At 39.5% G+C, this 14,091-nt stretch overlaps 1 protein-coding gene across 6 annotated transcripts in view; it reads left to right on the forward strand.

Moving 5' to 3' along the window:
- Window positions 1-14,091, forward strand: part of NECTIN3 (nectin cell adhesion molecule 3) — a 149,938-nt gene that overhangs the window by 43,823 nt on the left and 92,024 nt on the right. For all 6 annotated transcript variants that reach the window (XM_089330752.1, XM_089330751.1, XM_051819058.3 and 3 more), the window contains exons 2-4: window positions 160-501; window positions 3,287-3,583; window positions 8,336-8,453. In XM_089330752.1, the coding sequence (XP_089186878.1) occupies window positions 3,421-3,583; window positions 8,336-8,453 (281 nt within the window). In that variant the 5' untranslated portion in view covers window positions 160-501; window positions 3,287-3,420. The remainder of the gene's footprint in view (window positions 1-159; window positions 502-3,286; window positions 3,584-8,335; window positions 8,454-14,091) is intronic.

A 14,091-nucleotide genomic window follows, 5' to 3' on the forward strand; every position in this document is an offset into this window, starting at 1 on the left:
ATTCTTCAGTCAAACAGTTGTGTGCATTTGTGTTTATATGTGTATATATATCAAAAAAGAGAGGAAGGGAGGGAGGGAGGGAGTTCATATGTTAGCATAACTTTTTTTACATTTGACAACTATAGTTTTTTTCTAACTGTGGTATTTTTCCCCCCATAGGTGCCTTAGCTGGACCAATTATTGTGGAGCCACATGTCACAGCAGTATGGGGAAAGAATGTTTCATTGAAGTGTTTAATTGAAGTGAATGAAACCATAACACAAATTTCATGGGAGAAAATACATGGCAAAAGTTCACAGACTATTGCAGTTCATCATCCTCAATATGGATTCTCTGTTCAAGGAGAGTATCAGGGAAGAGTCTTGTTTAAAAACTATTCACTTAATGATGCAACAATTACTCTACATAACATAGGATTCTCTGATTCTGGAAAATACATATGCAAAGCTGTTACTTTCCCACTTGGAAATGCGCAGTCCTCCACAACTGTAACTGTGCTAGGTAAGTGTCCTTGAATTGTGTTTTTGGGGGTATTGGTGAATATTATAACAAAAAATTTTTTTGCAAGAATTTAAAATGTTTGGATTTTTATCTAAATTTAGGTTTAAAATTAAAGAATTCAAATATGACTTATCAAATTTTGACTTTAAATTCCATAATTCTAGTTCTCAAAAATTTCGTCTGTATTTTCCTACTTACCTAAATAATGCTATGTAGTTTTGGCTAAAGCAACAAGAATCTCTTAAAGTAAAATATGAAACAAAATTAGATTCAGGTCAAGGACAGATAGCATTGAAAGATTCATTAGAAATTCTGGGGGCCTGCCCTGTGGCTTAGTAGGGTAAGTTTCTGCCTGTGGCACCAGCATCCCATATGGGTGCTGGTTTCTGTCCCAGCTGCTCCTCTTTTGATCCAGCTCTCTGCTATGACCTGTGAAAGCAGTAGAAGATGGCCCAAGCCTTTGGGCCCCTGCACCTGCATGGGAGACCCAGAAGAAGCTCCTGGCTTCTGCCTGGCCCAACTCTGCCCATTGCTGCCATCTGGGGAGTGAACCAGCAGATGGAATACTTTTTTGTCTCTCCCTCTCTGTAATGCTCTTTCAAATAAATAAATAAAATCTTTTTTAAAAAAATAAGAAATCCTGGAAGTGGAAAAAAAAATGTCATTGAGATAAAAGAAACTCAATGCACAAAATATAGACTTGACATAAGAATTTATGAAGTGAGGGCTGGCATTGTGGCTTAGCAATTAAAACTCCCGCCTGTGTTGCTGGCATCGTCTGTGGTGCTGGTTCGTTTCCAGATTGTGTCACTTTTGACCTAGCTCCTTGCGAATCGCCTGGGAAAAGCAGCAGAAGATGACCCATTTATTTGGGCCACTGTCACGCATGTGTGAGATTGGATGAAGCTCCTGGCTTTGGCCTTGCCCAGTCCTGGCTGTTGGTTGCCACATGGGGAGTGAAACAGAGGTTGGAAGATCTCTCTTTCTCTCTCTCTGTAACTTACTTCCAAGTAAATAAATAAATTTTTTTAAAGAATTTGTGAAATGAATACTTAGGAATTTATATAGATGTGACAAGATAAATAGGAGATATGAAGGATACACTGAGAGTTAACAGTTGCTTTACCCTGCTGATGAACTTTTTACATTAGAAGACAGGTGGGGCTGGTGCTGCGGCTCACTAGGCTAATCCTCCACCTTGCGGCGCTGGCACACCGGGTTCTAGTCCCCGTCCGGGCGCCGGATTCTGTCCTGGTTGCCCCTCTTCCAGGCCAGCTCTCTGCTGTGGCCAGGGAGTGCAGTAGAGGATGGCCCAAGTGCTTGGGCCCTGCACCCCGTGGGAGACCAGGATAAGTACCTGGCTCCTGCCATCGGATTAGCGCGGTGCACCAGCCGCAGCGCGCTGGCCGTGGTGGCCATTGGAGGGTGAACTGACGGCAAAGGGAAGACCTTTTTTTTTTTTTTTTTTTGACAGGCAGAGTGGACAGTGAGAGAGAGAGACAGAGAGAAAGGTCTTCCTTTGCCGTTGGTTCACCCTCCAATGGCCGCTGCGGCCGGCGCACCGCGCTGATCCGATGCCAGGAGCCAGGAGCCAGGTGCTTTTCCTGGTCTCCCATGGGGTGCAGGGCCCAAGCACCTGGGCCATCCTCCACTGCACTCCCTGGCCACAGCAGAGAGCTGGCCTGGAAGAGGGGCAACTGGGACAGAATCCGGCGCCCCGACCGGGACTAGAACCTGGTATGCCGGCGCCGCTAGGCGGAGGATTAGCCTAGTGAGCCGGGGCGCCGGCCAGGGAAGACCTTTCTCTCTGTTTCTCTCTCTCACTGTCCACTCTGCCTGTCAAAAAAAAAAAAAAGACAGGTGGTAGTATATTCCAATAAACTTAACTGTTAGTGACATTCTGTTTTAGGGTGAGTATCAGCACAAGAAGTTGAACAAAATTAGTAGCCCTAATCATTTCTTTTAGGTATATGCGAAGTTATAGATGGAAAAGGTAGTGTTTTGAATGAAATTTTTGATTTATCCACTGGGCCAAGAAAAACACGTTTCATCTCCAGTGGATATGGTCAGACACTGCTTTGTTCAACATTTTCTTTCACTATAGATTGCATGTTCATGCTCTGAATTTTTCTGCTATAAAATGAGACATTTTATAAATACCACTCTTTTTTCCCTTCCAGAGTAGTGATATCTTTAATCCCGTAAAGGAAACTATGATTCAGTTCAGAAATTTTTTCTGTGCTAGTTTGGATTACCCTTATCTGTCCCTATGTAATGATGTATATCTGTATCAAGGAGTGCCATCCCTTTAAAGATAAAATCTTGACCACTTGGGACTGGTGTTTGGTGTAGTGGTTAAGACACTAATCGGAAACCTTGTGTCCCACATCAGAGTGCCTAGGTGAGACTCTTGGCTTCTGATTCCAGCTTCCTGCTAATACAGACTCTGAGAAATAGCGGTGATCACTCACATACTTGGGTTCATGCTATTCCTGTGGGAGACTTGCATTGAATTTCTGGCGCTCATTTGGGGAATGAACCAGTGGATGGAAATAGCATTCTCTGTATTTCCCTTTCTCTCTGTTTCTGATTTTCAGATTTTAAAATGTCCTCTTGTTTATCCTAAGTCCTGGAATGCAGTTGATGTTGACATCACCCAACAAAGTGGGTGTGTGAATATTTATAAGCATTTGTTGCTAAGCTTATGAAATATGCCTAAATGTGACTTGGAAGAATGTAAATATATTCTTAATTGAAATATAATTTCTCGTTTTATTTTAAACAGTTGAACCCACTGTGAGCCTGTTAAAAGGGCCTGATTCTTTAATTGATGGAGGAAACGAAACAGTAGCAGCCATTTGTATTGCAGCCACTGGAAAACCAGTAGCACATATTGACTGGGAAGGAGATCTTGGTGAAATGGAATCCACCACCACTTCTTTTCCAAATGAAACAGCAACAATTGTCAGCCATTACAAGCTGTTTCCAACTAGATTTGCTAGAGGAAGGCGAATTACTTGTGTTGTGAAACATCCAGCCTTGGAGAAGGATATCCGATACTCTTTCATATTAGATATACAGTGTAAGTAAACGGTAACATTTGCTTTTGGAATTGTCATGTATTTTCATTTTTCATTGATATATTTACTTATCAAAATATTTTTAGTTTGAATGCTTAGGATTCACATATTCCTACAGTTTTTTTCTTCCAAACCGGCTCCTTACTAATGTGTCCAGGAAAGCTGAGGATGACCCAAGTCCTTGGGCCCTGCACCCATGTGGGAGATCTAGAAGAAACTAGACTCCTGGCTTTAGCCTGGCCCAGCCTTGGCTGTATGGCCATTTGGGGGAGAGAACCAATGGAAGCTTTCCATCTTTGTATCCTTTTCTCTCTGACTCTGCCTTTCAAATAAATAAATAAATCTTTTAAAAAAGAGGAAAGAAATGGTGATAGTGCTGGTAGGATAGTGAAAAGTAGGCAGACTGTAGATATAGTTAGGAAAAGTATTTAGGTTCTGCAGTAATTTCCATCACTGTACAAATTATAGAAGTTTTATTTCTTATTTTGTTTTTTAATATATCCATAGAATTTTTAATTATCTTACATGTTCATTACATTTAGTGCAATGGCTTCTAAAGCAAATTCACTTCTCTGGAGAATCAATTTTTTTTTTCTTTCTGTACTTGTTCAGACTGTTAGCATTTTCCTTTTTTTCTCATAAAATTCAGATCCCAGTAGTATGTGCTGTCAGTGTTTCTCTTACATTTTTTTTTCTTACTTCCAACAATGACTGACATTTTCTGTAATTTATAATGTTGTTAGTTTTTATTTGATTGAATGCAGTCCTAGATAAATACTTTTTTTAAGCTTTTAAACTATGGTTTAGATTTATTGGCTTGCTCCTAAAATGTTCTTAGAATACTCATGACTGTTTTTTTGAAACCTATAAGGCATGTGAACATAGTTCAAGGAGATAGTCTTATATTTGCACATTCATTGCTGAAAATTTGGAGATATTCTTTGGGAGTATTTTAGTGGTTTCCCTCTCTTTTAAAAAGAGATTGGGAATAAGTGTTGGGCACAATGGTTTAGATACTGTTTGAAATGCCCATTTCCCATTTCAGAGTGCCTGAGTTCTGGCTCCCCTTCTGATTCGGCTTCCTGCTAATGCACACTCCAATTGCCATCGGGTGACAGTTTAAGTAATTGATTCCCTGATACCCATGTGGGAGACCTAGGTTGAGTTCCCAGCTCTTGGCTTTGGCCTGGCCTAGCCCTAGTTGTTACAGGCATTTGGATAGTAAATTAGCAGATGGAACTGTTATTTCTCTCTCTCACTTCTCTTTGAAATAAGTGAAATTTTAGAAAGGAAAAATAGATTAAACTCACAGATATCTTGACTGTTTTTTAAAAGAACATGTTTACCATTCCATGTATTTTGTCAATGCTGAAAAGAATTATTTGAATTTTATTTATTTGCATTTTGTTCAAAGGCATAGGGAGGGAGGGAGGGATGGAAGAGAGAGATCTCTTCTACCTGCTTGTATCTTCCCCAAATGCTCACAACAGCAAGGGCTAGACCAGGGTGGAACCTGGAGTCTGGAACTCCATTTGGGTCTCCCACATGGGTATCAAGGAATCAGTTACTTAAGCTATCACCTGATGGCCACTGTGGTGTGCATTAGCAGGAAGCTGGAATTGGAAGTAGAGCTGGGACTTGAACCCAGGCACTCCAATGTGGGATGTGGGTGTCTCAAGTGGTGTCTTAACGGCTATAGCAAACCCGTCTCTGGACTGTTCTTTCAGCAGCATGTAGTCTTACTAATTTTAAGTTAGAAAAGCAATAATTCTTGATGTTTATAAGATGCAGGCATTTCTTTTTTAAAATCGCTAAGATAATGCTACCTTAATAAACTGCTTTTTAGTGGATAAAGCTTCTCTGCCAGAGTTCAGTGCTGACTTTTTCTTTTTCTAACCTTTCATTTGTTCATGTGCTACTTACCCTGCACTATGTCCAAGAAACTGTTAGTGACACCTTTCATGAGTTCCCCCACGAATATTCCCAGTCTAAATTAGTTCTTTTTTCTTACCTTCTCTCTTAACCTACATTCTTTTCTTTTTTGGCCCTCAAAATAGATTTTTAAAATATATTAAATAATTAAAATATCACCTCCCCTGTTACTATTAGTATGTGAATTTTATGAATACAGAATCTGAATGTTTAACAAACACCTAGAATAGTTCCTGGTGCTTATTAGGAGCTAAACAAAATAATAGTTGAATGCATGCTGGGTATGGGACTTTATAGTTTGTGGGCATACATTTATATTTCTGGTAGGTATGGATAATCACACATTAAATTAGTTGTGCTATACATATGTCATAATATTTCTGGGTTTATTTGAATAGGTGAAGTTTATGTTTTAGTGTGGTTAAGGCCACAGATAATTTACTACAGTTGTAAGTAGATAGTCTTAGGAAGTCTGTGTCAAATCAATATAGCCCCATAAACTGTTGCTTTTTAAAGATTTTATTTAATTTATTTGAAAGGTAGAGTTATAGACAGAGGCAGAGACAGAGAGAAAGTTCTATCTGCTGGTTCATTCCCCAAACAGCGACAATGACCAGAGCTGTACTGATCTGAAGCCGGGAGCCAGGAGCTTCTTCTGGGTTTCCCACATGGGTGTAGGGGCCCAAGTGCTTGGGCCGTCTTTGACTGCTTTCCCTGGCCATAGCAGAGAGCCGGATCAGGAGAAGAACAAGCAGGGACTAGAACCGGCATCCATATGGGATATCGGCGCCGCAGGCACTGCGCCACAGTGCCAGCCCCTCTCACCCTAGACTATAAATTAATTGTAATATAAAGAATCTAATCTTTGTAATTGACTAGATATTTCTTAAGGGATTTTTTCCTCTAGATTAAACATTTCTTTAAACAGTTTTTTTTAAACTTTTATTTAATAAATATAAATTCCGAAAGTACAGGTTTTGTATTGTAGCGGCTTTTCCCCCATAACCACCCTCCCACCCACAAACTATTCCATCTCCTACTCCCTCTCCCATTCCATTTTTCATTAAGATTCATTTTTAATTATCTTTATATACAGATCAACTTAGTATATACTAAGTAAAAATTTCAGCAGACTGCACCCACACAGACATACAAAGTATAAAGTATTGTTTGAATACTAGTTTTACCATTAATTTGCATAGTGCAACACATTAAGGACAGAGATCCTATATGGGGAGTAGGTGCACAGTGACTCCTATTGTTGATTTAACAATTGACACTTATTTGTGATGTCAGTAATCACTCGAGGCTCTTGTCATGAGCTGCCAAGGCTATGGAAGCTTTTTGAGTTCACAAACTCCAATCTTATTTAGACAATGCCATATTCACAGTGGAAGTTCTCTACTCTTTTCAGAGAAAGGTACCTCCTTCTTTGATGGCCTGTTCTTTCTGCTGAGATCTCACTCAGAGATCTTTCATTTAGGTCTTTTTTTTTGCCAGAGTGTCTTGGCTTTCCATGCCTAAAATACTCTCATGGGCTCTTCAGCCAGATCCGAATGCCTTAAGGGCTGATCTGAGGCCAGAATGCTGTTTAGGGCATTTGCCTTTCTATGAATCTGCTGTGTATCCCACTTCCCATTGTTCTGTCCTTTTTAATTCTATCAGTTATTATTAGCAGACAGTGGTCTTATTTATGTGATCCCTTTGACACTAACTCCTATCTTTATGATAAATTATGAACTTAAACGGATCACTTTAACTAGAAGGATGGTATTGGTCCATGCTGCCTTAATGGGATAAGAGTTAAACCAATGGTATTAAGTAGAACAAGAAAATACTAAAAAGAATAAAATAGTAAGCTGTTCCTCAACAGTCATGACAAGGGCTGATCAAGTCTTTGTTTCTCATAGTGTCAGTTTCACTTCCTTTTAGGTGCTCAGTTAGTTGTCACCGATCAGGGAGAACATACGGTATTTGTCCCTTTGGAACTGGCTTATTTCACTTAGCATGATGTTTTCCAGATTCCTCCATTTTGTTGCAAATGACCAGATTTCATTTTTTTTTCACTGCTGTGTAGTATTCTATACTGTACATATCCCATGATGGGCATTTAAGGTGATTCCATGTCTTAGCTATTGTGAATTGAGCTGCAATTAGCATTGAGGTGCAGATAGCTCTTTTATTTGCCAATTTAATTTCCTTTGGGTAAATTCTGAGGATTGGGATGGCTGGGTCAGGTGGTAGGGCTATATTCAGGTTTTTGAGGAATTTCCAAACTGTCTTGCATAGTGGTTTTACCAGTTTGCATTCCCACCAACAGTGGATTAGTGTGCCTCTTTCCCCACATCTTTGCCAGCATCTTTTGTTAGTTGATTTCTGTATGTAAGCCATTCTAACTGGGGTGAGGTGTAACCTCATTGTTTAAACAGTTTTATATTGTAACTTGGTACTACATGGAACTTAAAAAAAAATCTTGTCTCATTATTTAATTATTTTGTTCATGTATTCCTATGTCTCATAATAGGACTCTTCCTATATTTTGCTTTTGCTGGTTAAAGGCTTATGAATACTCTTGGATTTGGTATCTCTAATAAGTAGAACTATACTTGGTTATAGTTGTGTAGTTTTGGAGTACTCACTCATTGTCCATTCTTTTAATCAACTAATATTTATAGAATAGTTTTTGTATATTGAATATACATGTTAGAGTAAGGAAAAATGATTCCTGTTTTTCTAAAGTTTAATATGTCAATACTTTATCATTATATATTGCACTTAATGTAACAAGAGATCATCTGTCCTATCATGCATTTATTTTCTAGATGCTCCTGAAGTTTCAGTAACAGGGTATGATGGAAATTGGTTTGTAGGAAGAAAAGGTGTTAATCTGAAGTGTAATGCTGATGCAAATCCACCACCCTTCAAATCTGTGTGGAGCAGGTAAAGTTATGTACTTCCAAAGACAAATTATGTAGAAGTGAAAAGTATTCTTTATGTATATTCAAATGTTTTTATTGCTGTAACACATGATTATAATAGCTGAGAAATTCAGTTAAATGAGAGATTTAAAGTGTGTTCCTGTCCTACTTCTCCCATCATCCTGCTCCCTCAGTTATGTTCCTCAGAAACTATGTTAGTAATTTTAGCAATTTCTTCTGGTAGTTACCAATCTAGATCTTAAATTGTTACTTTTTGATTCACCAGGTTTTTTTTTTTTTTTTTTTTTTTTTTGAGTGGGGACTAGCTGGAAGCATTTTTATTAAGATCTGGAGCCAGACAAATATGTTCACTCTCACCATTACTATTCAACATAGTTCTGGAAGTTCTGGCCAGAGCCATTAGGCAAGAAAAAGAAATCAAAGGGGTACAAATTGGAAAGGGCAAAGTCAAAATATCCCTGTGTGCAGATGACATGATGCTGTATATAGGGGGCAAAAATAGTCTCCACTAAAAGACCATTGGAACTCAAAAGAGAGTTTGGCAAATTTACAGGAAATAAAGTCAACACACAAAAATCAATAGGATTGGGGCCAGTGCTGTGGCATAGCAGGTAAAGCCGCCACCTGCAGTGTTGGTGTCCCATAGGGGTGCTGGTTAGTGTCCCCGCTGCTCCACTTCCAATCCAGCTCTCTACTATGGCCTGGGAAAGCAGTACAAGATGGCCCAAGTTCCTGGGCCCCTGCATTGGCTTGGGAGACCTGGAAGAGGCTCCCGGCTCCTGGCTTCGAATCGGTCCAGCTCCAGCCATTGTGGCCAACTGGGGAGTGAACCAGCGGATGGAAGACATTTCTTTTTCTGCCTCTCCTTCTCTCTGTGTATAACTCTGATTTTCAAATAAATACATTTTTTTTTAAATCAATAGCATTTATATACACTAACAACGCCATGGCTGGGAAAGAATTTGTAAGATCAGTGCCATTCACGACACCAACAAAAAATTTTAAATCCCTTGGGATAAATTTAGTCAAGGATGTAAAAGATCACTGTAATGAAAATTTCCAAACATCAAGGAAAGAAATACAGGAAAACACACCAAAAAATGGAAAAGTCTTCCATGTTCATGCATTAGAATAATTAATATCAAAAAGTCTATACTACCTTAAGCACTTAAGATTTTATGTGATACCAATCAGTACACCAAAGCCATGCTCAAATCTAGAAAAACTGAACCTAAAATTCGTATGCAAGCACAAGAGACCCTGAATAGCTAAACCAATCTTCAACAATAAAAAGAAAGGCAGAGATATCACAATACCAGATTTCAAGACATATTACAGGGCAATTATAATCAAAATAACCTGGTACTGCCACAAAAATACACATGTGTACCAATGAAATGACTACAACCATCAGAAATTGAACCACCCACCTACAACCAATTAATCTTTGACAAATGAGCTAAAACCACTCCTTGGAACAAGGACAGTCTTTTCAGGAGATCATGTTGGAAAAATTGAATCTTTGCATGCAGGTATGAAGCAAGACCACTGCCTTAAACCCTACACAAAGGCCTGCGCCAAGGCTCACTAGGCTAATCCTCCGTCTTGCGGCACTGGCACACCAGGTTCTAGTCCCGGTCGGGGCTCCGGACTCTGTCCCGGTTGCCCCTCCTCCAGGCCAGCTCTCTGCTGTGGCCAGGGAGTGCAGTGGAGGACGGCCCAAGTCCTTGCACCCTGCACCCCATGGGAGACCAGGAAAAGCACCTGGCTCCTGCCCTCGGATCAGCGTGGTGCACCGGCCGCAGCGCGCTGGCCGCGGTGGCCATTGGAGGGTGATTCACCAGTTCTTAACACCTTCTGTCTGTTGACTTCTTAGATAGATGAAGAATTAATTTTTTTCACCCTTTCACACACAAATACATCCATATACACATTCTTACCCTTTATAGTTCAAATGAGGTTAACTTGCCTTTTTTTTTTTTTTTGGAGAATATTTATTTATTTATTTGAGAGGCAGAGTTACAGACAGAGTGGGAGAGAGGGAGAGAAAGGTCTTCTATCTGCTGGTTTACTTTCCAGATCACCACAACACCGTGAGCTGGGCAGATCAAGAGCCAGGAGCTTCTTCCAGGTCTCCCACACTGGTGCAGGGGCCCAAGCAGTTGGGCCATCTTCTACTGTTTTCCCAGGCTATAGTAGAGAGCTGGATTGGAAGAGGAGCAGCTGGGACACCATCTGGCGCCCGTATGGGATGCTGGTGCTGCAGGCAGAGACTTAGCCTACTACAGCACAGTGCCAGCCCCGGTTAACTTACTTTTACTTAAACTCTGTAATCACCGTTTGACTCCTTATGGCAGGTTAATATTTTGTACTGAGAGCTAAATAGTATACCAGCATTCTGTTTTCTTTTCTCTGCAGCTATTTGTTTTCCCTGTAGCTAGTAATTGCCTCCTTTTGCATTTGTAGCATATTCACTGCATGTCCGTAATTAGTCTCTTTATCCATGAATTTTCAAACTATTACACTGAAGTTTTCATTCATATTTCTCTGTATATGGGCCTTATTTCAGTCTTGAGACCTGTTTATCAACTTTTGGTAATTTTCTTTTCTTTTCAATAGATTCACTCTCTTTTTTTCTTTCCTATTACTATTACTACAACTCCTATTTACTGTAAAATATTCTCTGTTTCATGTTTTTTAGACATTGTTTTTGTTCTTAGAATATTTTCTTGATGTTAAAAAATTTTCATTAACTTAATGATTTAAAAACTTGGGAGCATATTTATTTATTTATTTTTAAACTTTTATTTAATAAATACAAATTTCCAAAGTACAACTTTTGGATTATAGCAGCTTTTTACCCCATAACCTCCCTCCCACCCGCAAGTATCCCATCTTCCGCTCCCTCTCCCATTCCATTCACATCAAGATTCATTTTCAATTATCTTTATATACAGAAGATCAACTTAGTATATACTAAGTAAAGATTTCAACAGACTGTACCCGCACAGACACACAAAGTATAAAGCACTGTTTGAATGCTAGTTTTACTGTTAATTCTCATAGTACAAAAACATTAAGGACAGAGATCCTATATGGGGAGTAAGTGGACAGTGACTCCCGTTGTTGATTTAACAATTGACACTTGTTTATGACGTTAATAATCACTCATGAGCTGCCAAGGCTATGGAAGCCTCTTGAGTTCACAAACTCCAATCTTATTTAGACAATGCCATATTCACAGTGGAAGTTCTCTACTTCCTTCAGAGAAAGGTACCTGCTTCTTTGATGGCCCGTTCTTTCTGCTGGGATCTCACTCAGAGATCTTTCATTTAGGTGTTTGTTTGTTTGTTTGTTTGCCACAGTGTCTTGGCTTTCCATGCCTGGGAAAGTCTCAAGAGCTTTTCAGCCAGATCCGAATGCCTTCAGGGCTGATTCTGAGGCCAGAGTGGGAACATGTTTATAATTTATCAAATCATCTTTTTTTGGTGGATCTACCTTTCATTTTGTAGTTATTTCTTAATTTTCTTGTTTAGTCATTTCACAGTGAGACATTAAAATAAAATGCTCTATAGGAACTCAAGAGAATTATTCATTAGTAAATTCTGCTTGGAGTGATCCAGTAGAGAGGTCGTTAGTTTCTCCTACATGTCTCTGATGGAAGAATTATAGTCTTGTCTTCAGGCTGTTCAGTTTATTTAATTAGCATTCATTCTTTTGCCTGAGAAATAAGTCTTAGTATCTGTTCAGAGTTGGGAGAAATCTGTTGGTTTGTTACATAACTTCAGCTAGTCCTGTCTCCAGCCTTTTACCTCATGCTGACCTTCTGCAATATAGTGAGGAAAAATAAACCTTTTTTGAGTTCTTTGTACCAAATTGGCCGCTTTCTCATCCATATACCTTCCACCTAAAGTAAAACTTTTCAGTCTTGGCACAACTGACATTTTAGTCTGGATCATTCTTTTTTGTGATGGGCAGTCTTGTGAAATGTAAGATGTTTAACAGCATCATGGCTGCTCTGTACTCTACAGCCACGACCATGAACCACTTCCCTTGTGGAAACCAAACATATCTTCAGATATACTAGATGTTCTCCGAGACGAAATCAGGTTGAGAAACACTGGCTTGGGTGGGCTGGCATTGTGGCTCAGTGCATTAAGCTACTGTTGGGGTGCTTGCATTTCATATCAGAATGCAGGTTCAAATCTCAGCTGCTCCACTTTGGATCCAGCCTCCTGCTAATATGCCTGGGAAGATAGTAGCAGATGGCCCAAATTCTTGGGCCCCTGCCACCTGTATGGGAGACCTAAATGTAGATCCTGGCTCATGACTTCATTCTGACTATCTCTCTCTCTCTCCAGATCTCCCTTATCAGTCTGCCTTCCAATTAAATAAATCTTTAAAAAGAGAAAGAAATGCTAGCCTAAAGCATATAATGTTCTCTGTCTTCTAAAAGCTTTGTTGAAGTATCTTGTCTGTTGAATTCTGCCCCCTAATCTCCTCATGTGTTTTTAGTAACTTTTTGATTCTTAACACTGTTTTTGGTGGAATTTTATTGGATCAAGGAAACCTTATAGTTGTTCAGTCTGTTGTCTTGAAGTTTTTTTTTTTTTTTTTTTTTTTAATAGTGAACAGGACAGGCATTTGGAACAGCAGTTAAGATGTTGCTTCTCACTCTGGCCTCAGAATCAGCCCTAAAGGCACTCGGATCTGGCTGAAAAGCCCATGAGAGTATTTCAGGCATGGAAAGCCAAGACACTCTGGCAAAAAGATCTCTGTGAGTGAGATCCCAGTGGAAAGAACAGGTCTTCAAAGAGGGAGGTGCCTTTCTCTGAAGGGAGGAGAGAACCTCCACTTTGACTATGACCGTGTCTAAACAAGATAAGAGTCGGAGAACTCAAGGGGCTTCCATAGCCTTGGAAACTCATGACTGGTGCATAGGGAGATTACTGATGCCATAAACAGGAGTGTCAATTTGTAAAGTCAACAACAGGAGTCACTGTGCACTTACTCCTCATGTAGGATCTCTGTCCTTAATGTGCTGTACACTGAGGCTTAATGCTATAACGAGTACTCAAACAGTATATTTCACTTTGTGTTTCTATGGGGGTGCAAACGATTGAAATCTTTACTTAATGTATGCTAAACTGATCTTCTGTTAAAAAAAAAAAAAAAAAAGAAATTATCAACTCCCAACTTGACTCTCACTGGGATTAAACATGACAATAGGTCTGATCTGATTTCATCATCATTTAAAAAAATCATCTATTAATTTTCACTTTATGTTTCTGTGTGGGAGCAAACTGTTGAAATCCTTACTTAAGGTATACTAAGCTGATCTTCTGTATATTAAGATAATCGAAAATGAATCTTGATGTGAATGGAAGGGGAGAGGGAGTGGGAAAGGGGAGGGTTGTGGGTGGGAGGGACGGTATGGGGGGGGGAAGCCATTGTAACCCATGAGTCGTACTTTGGAAATTTATATTCATTAAATAAAAGATAAAAAAAAAAAAAAAAGATGTTGCTTCTGATGCCTGCATCACCTATTACAGTACCTGGGTTCTAGTCCTGGCTTTGCTTCCATTTCTGTGTTCTTGTTACATTACACCCTGGAAGGCAGCAATGATGGATTTTAAGTG

Source organism: Oryctolagus cuniculus, chromosome 4 (assembly GCF_051225735.1).
Source record: "Oryctolagus cuniculus isolate XC-2025 breed Fujian yellow rabbit chromosome 4, ASM5122573v1, whole genome shotgun sequence".
Lineage (NCBI taxonomy): Eukaryota > Metazoa > Chordata > Mammalia > Lagomorpha > Leporidae > Oryctolagus > Oryctolagus cuniculus.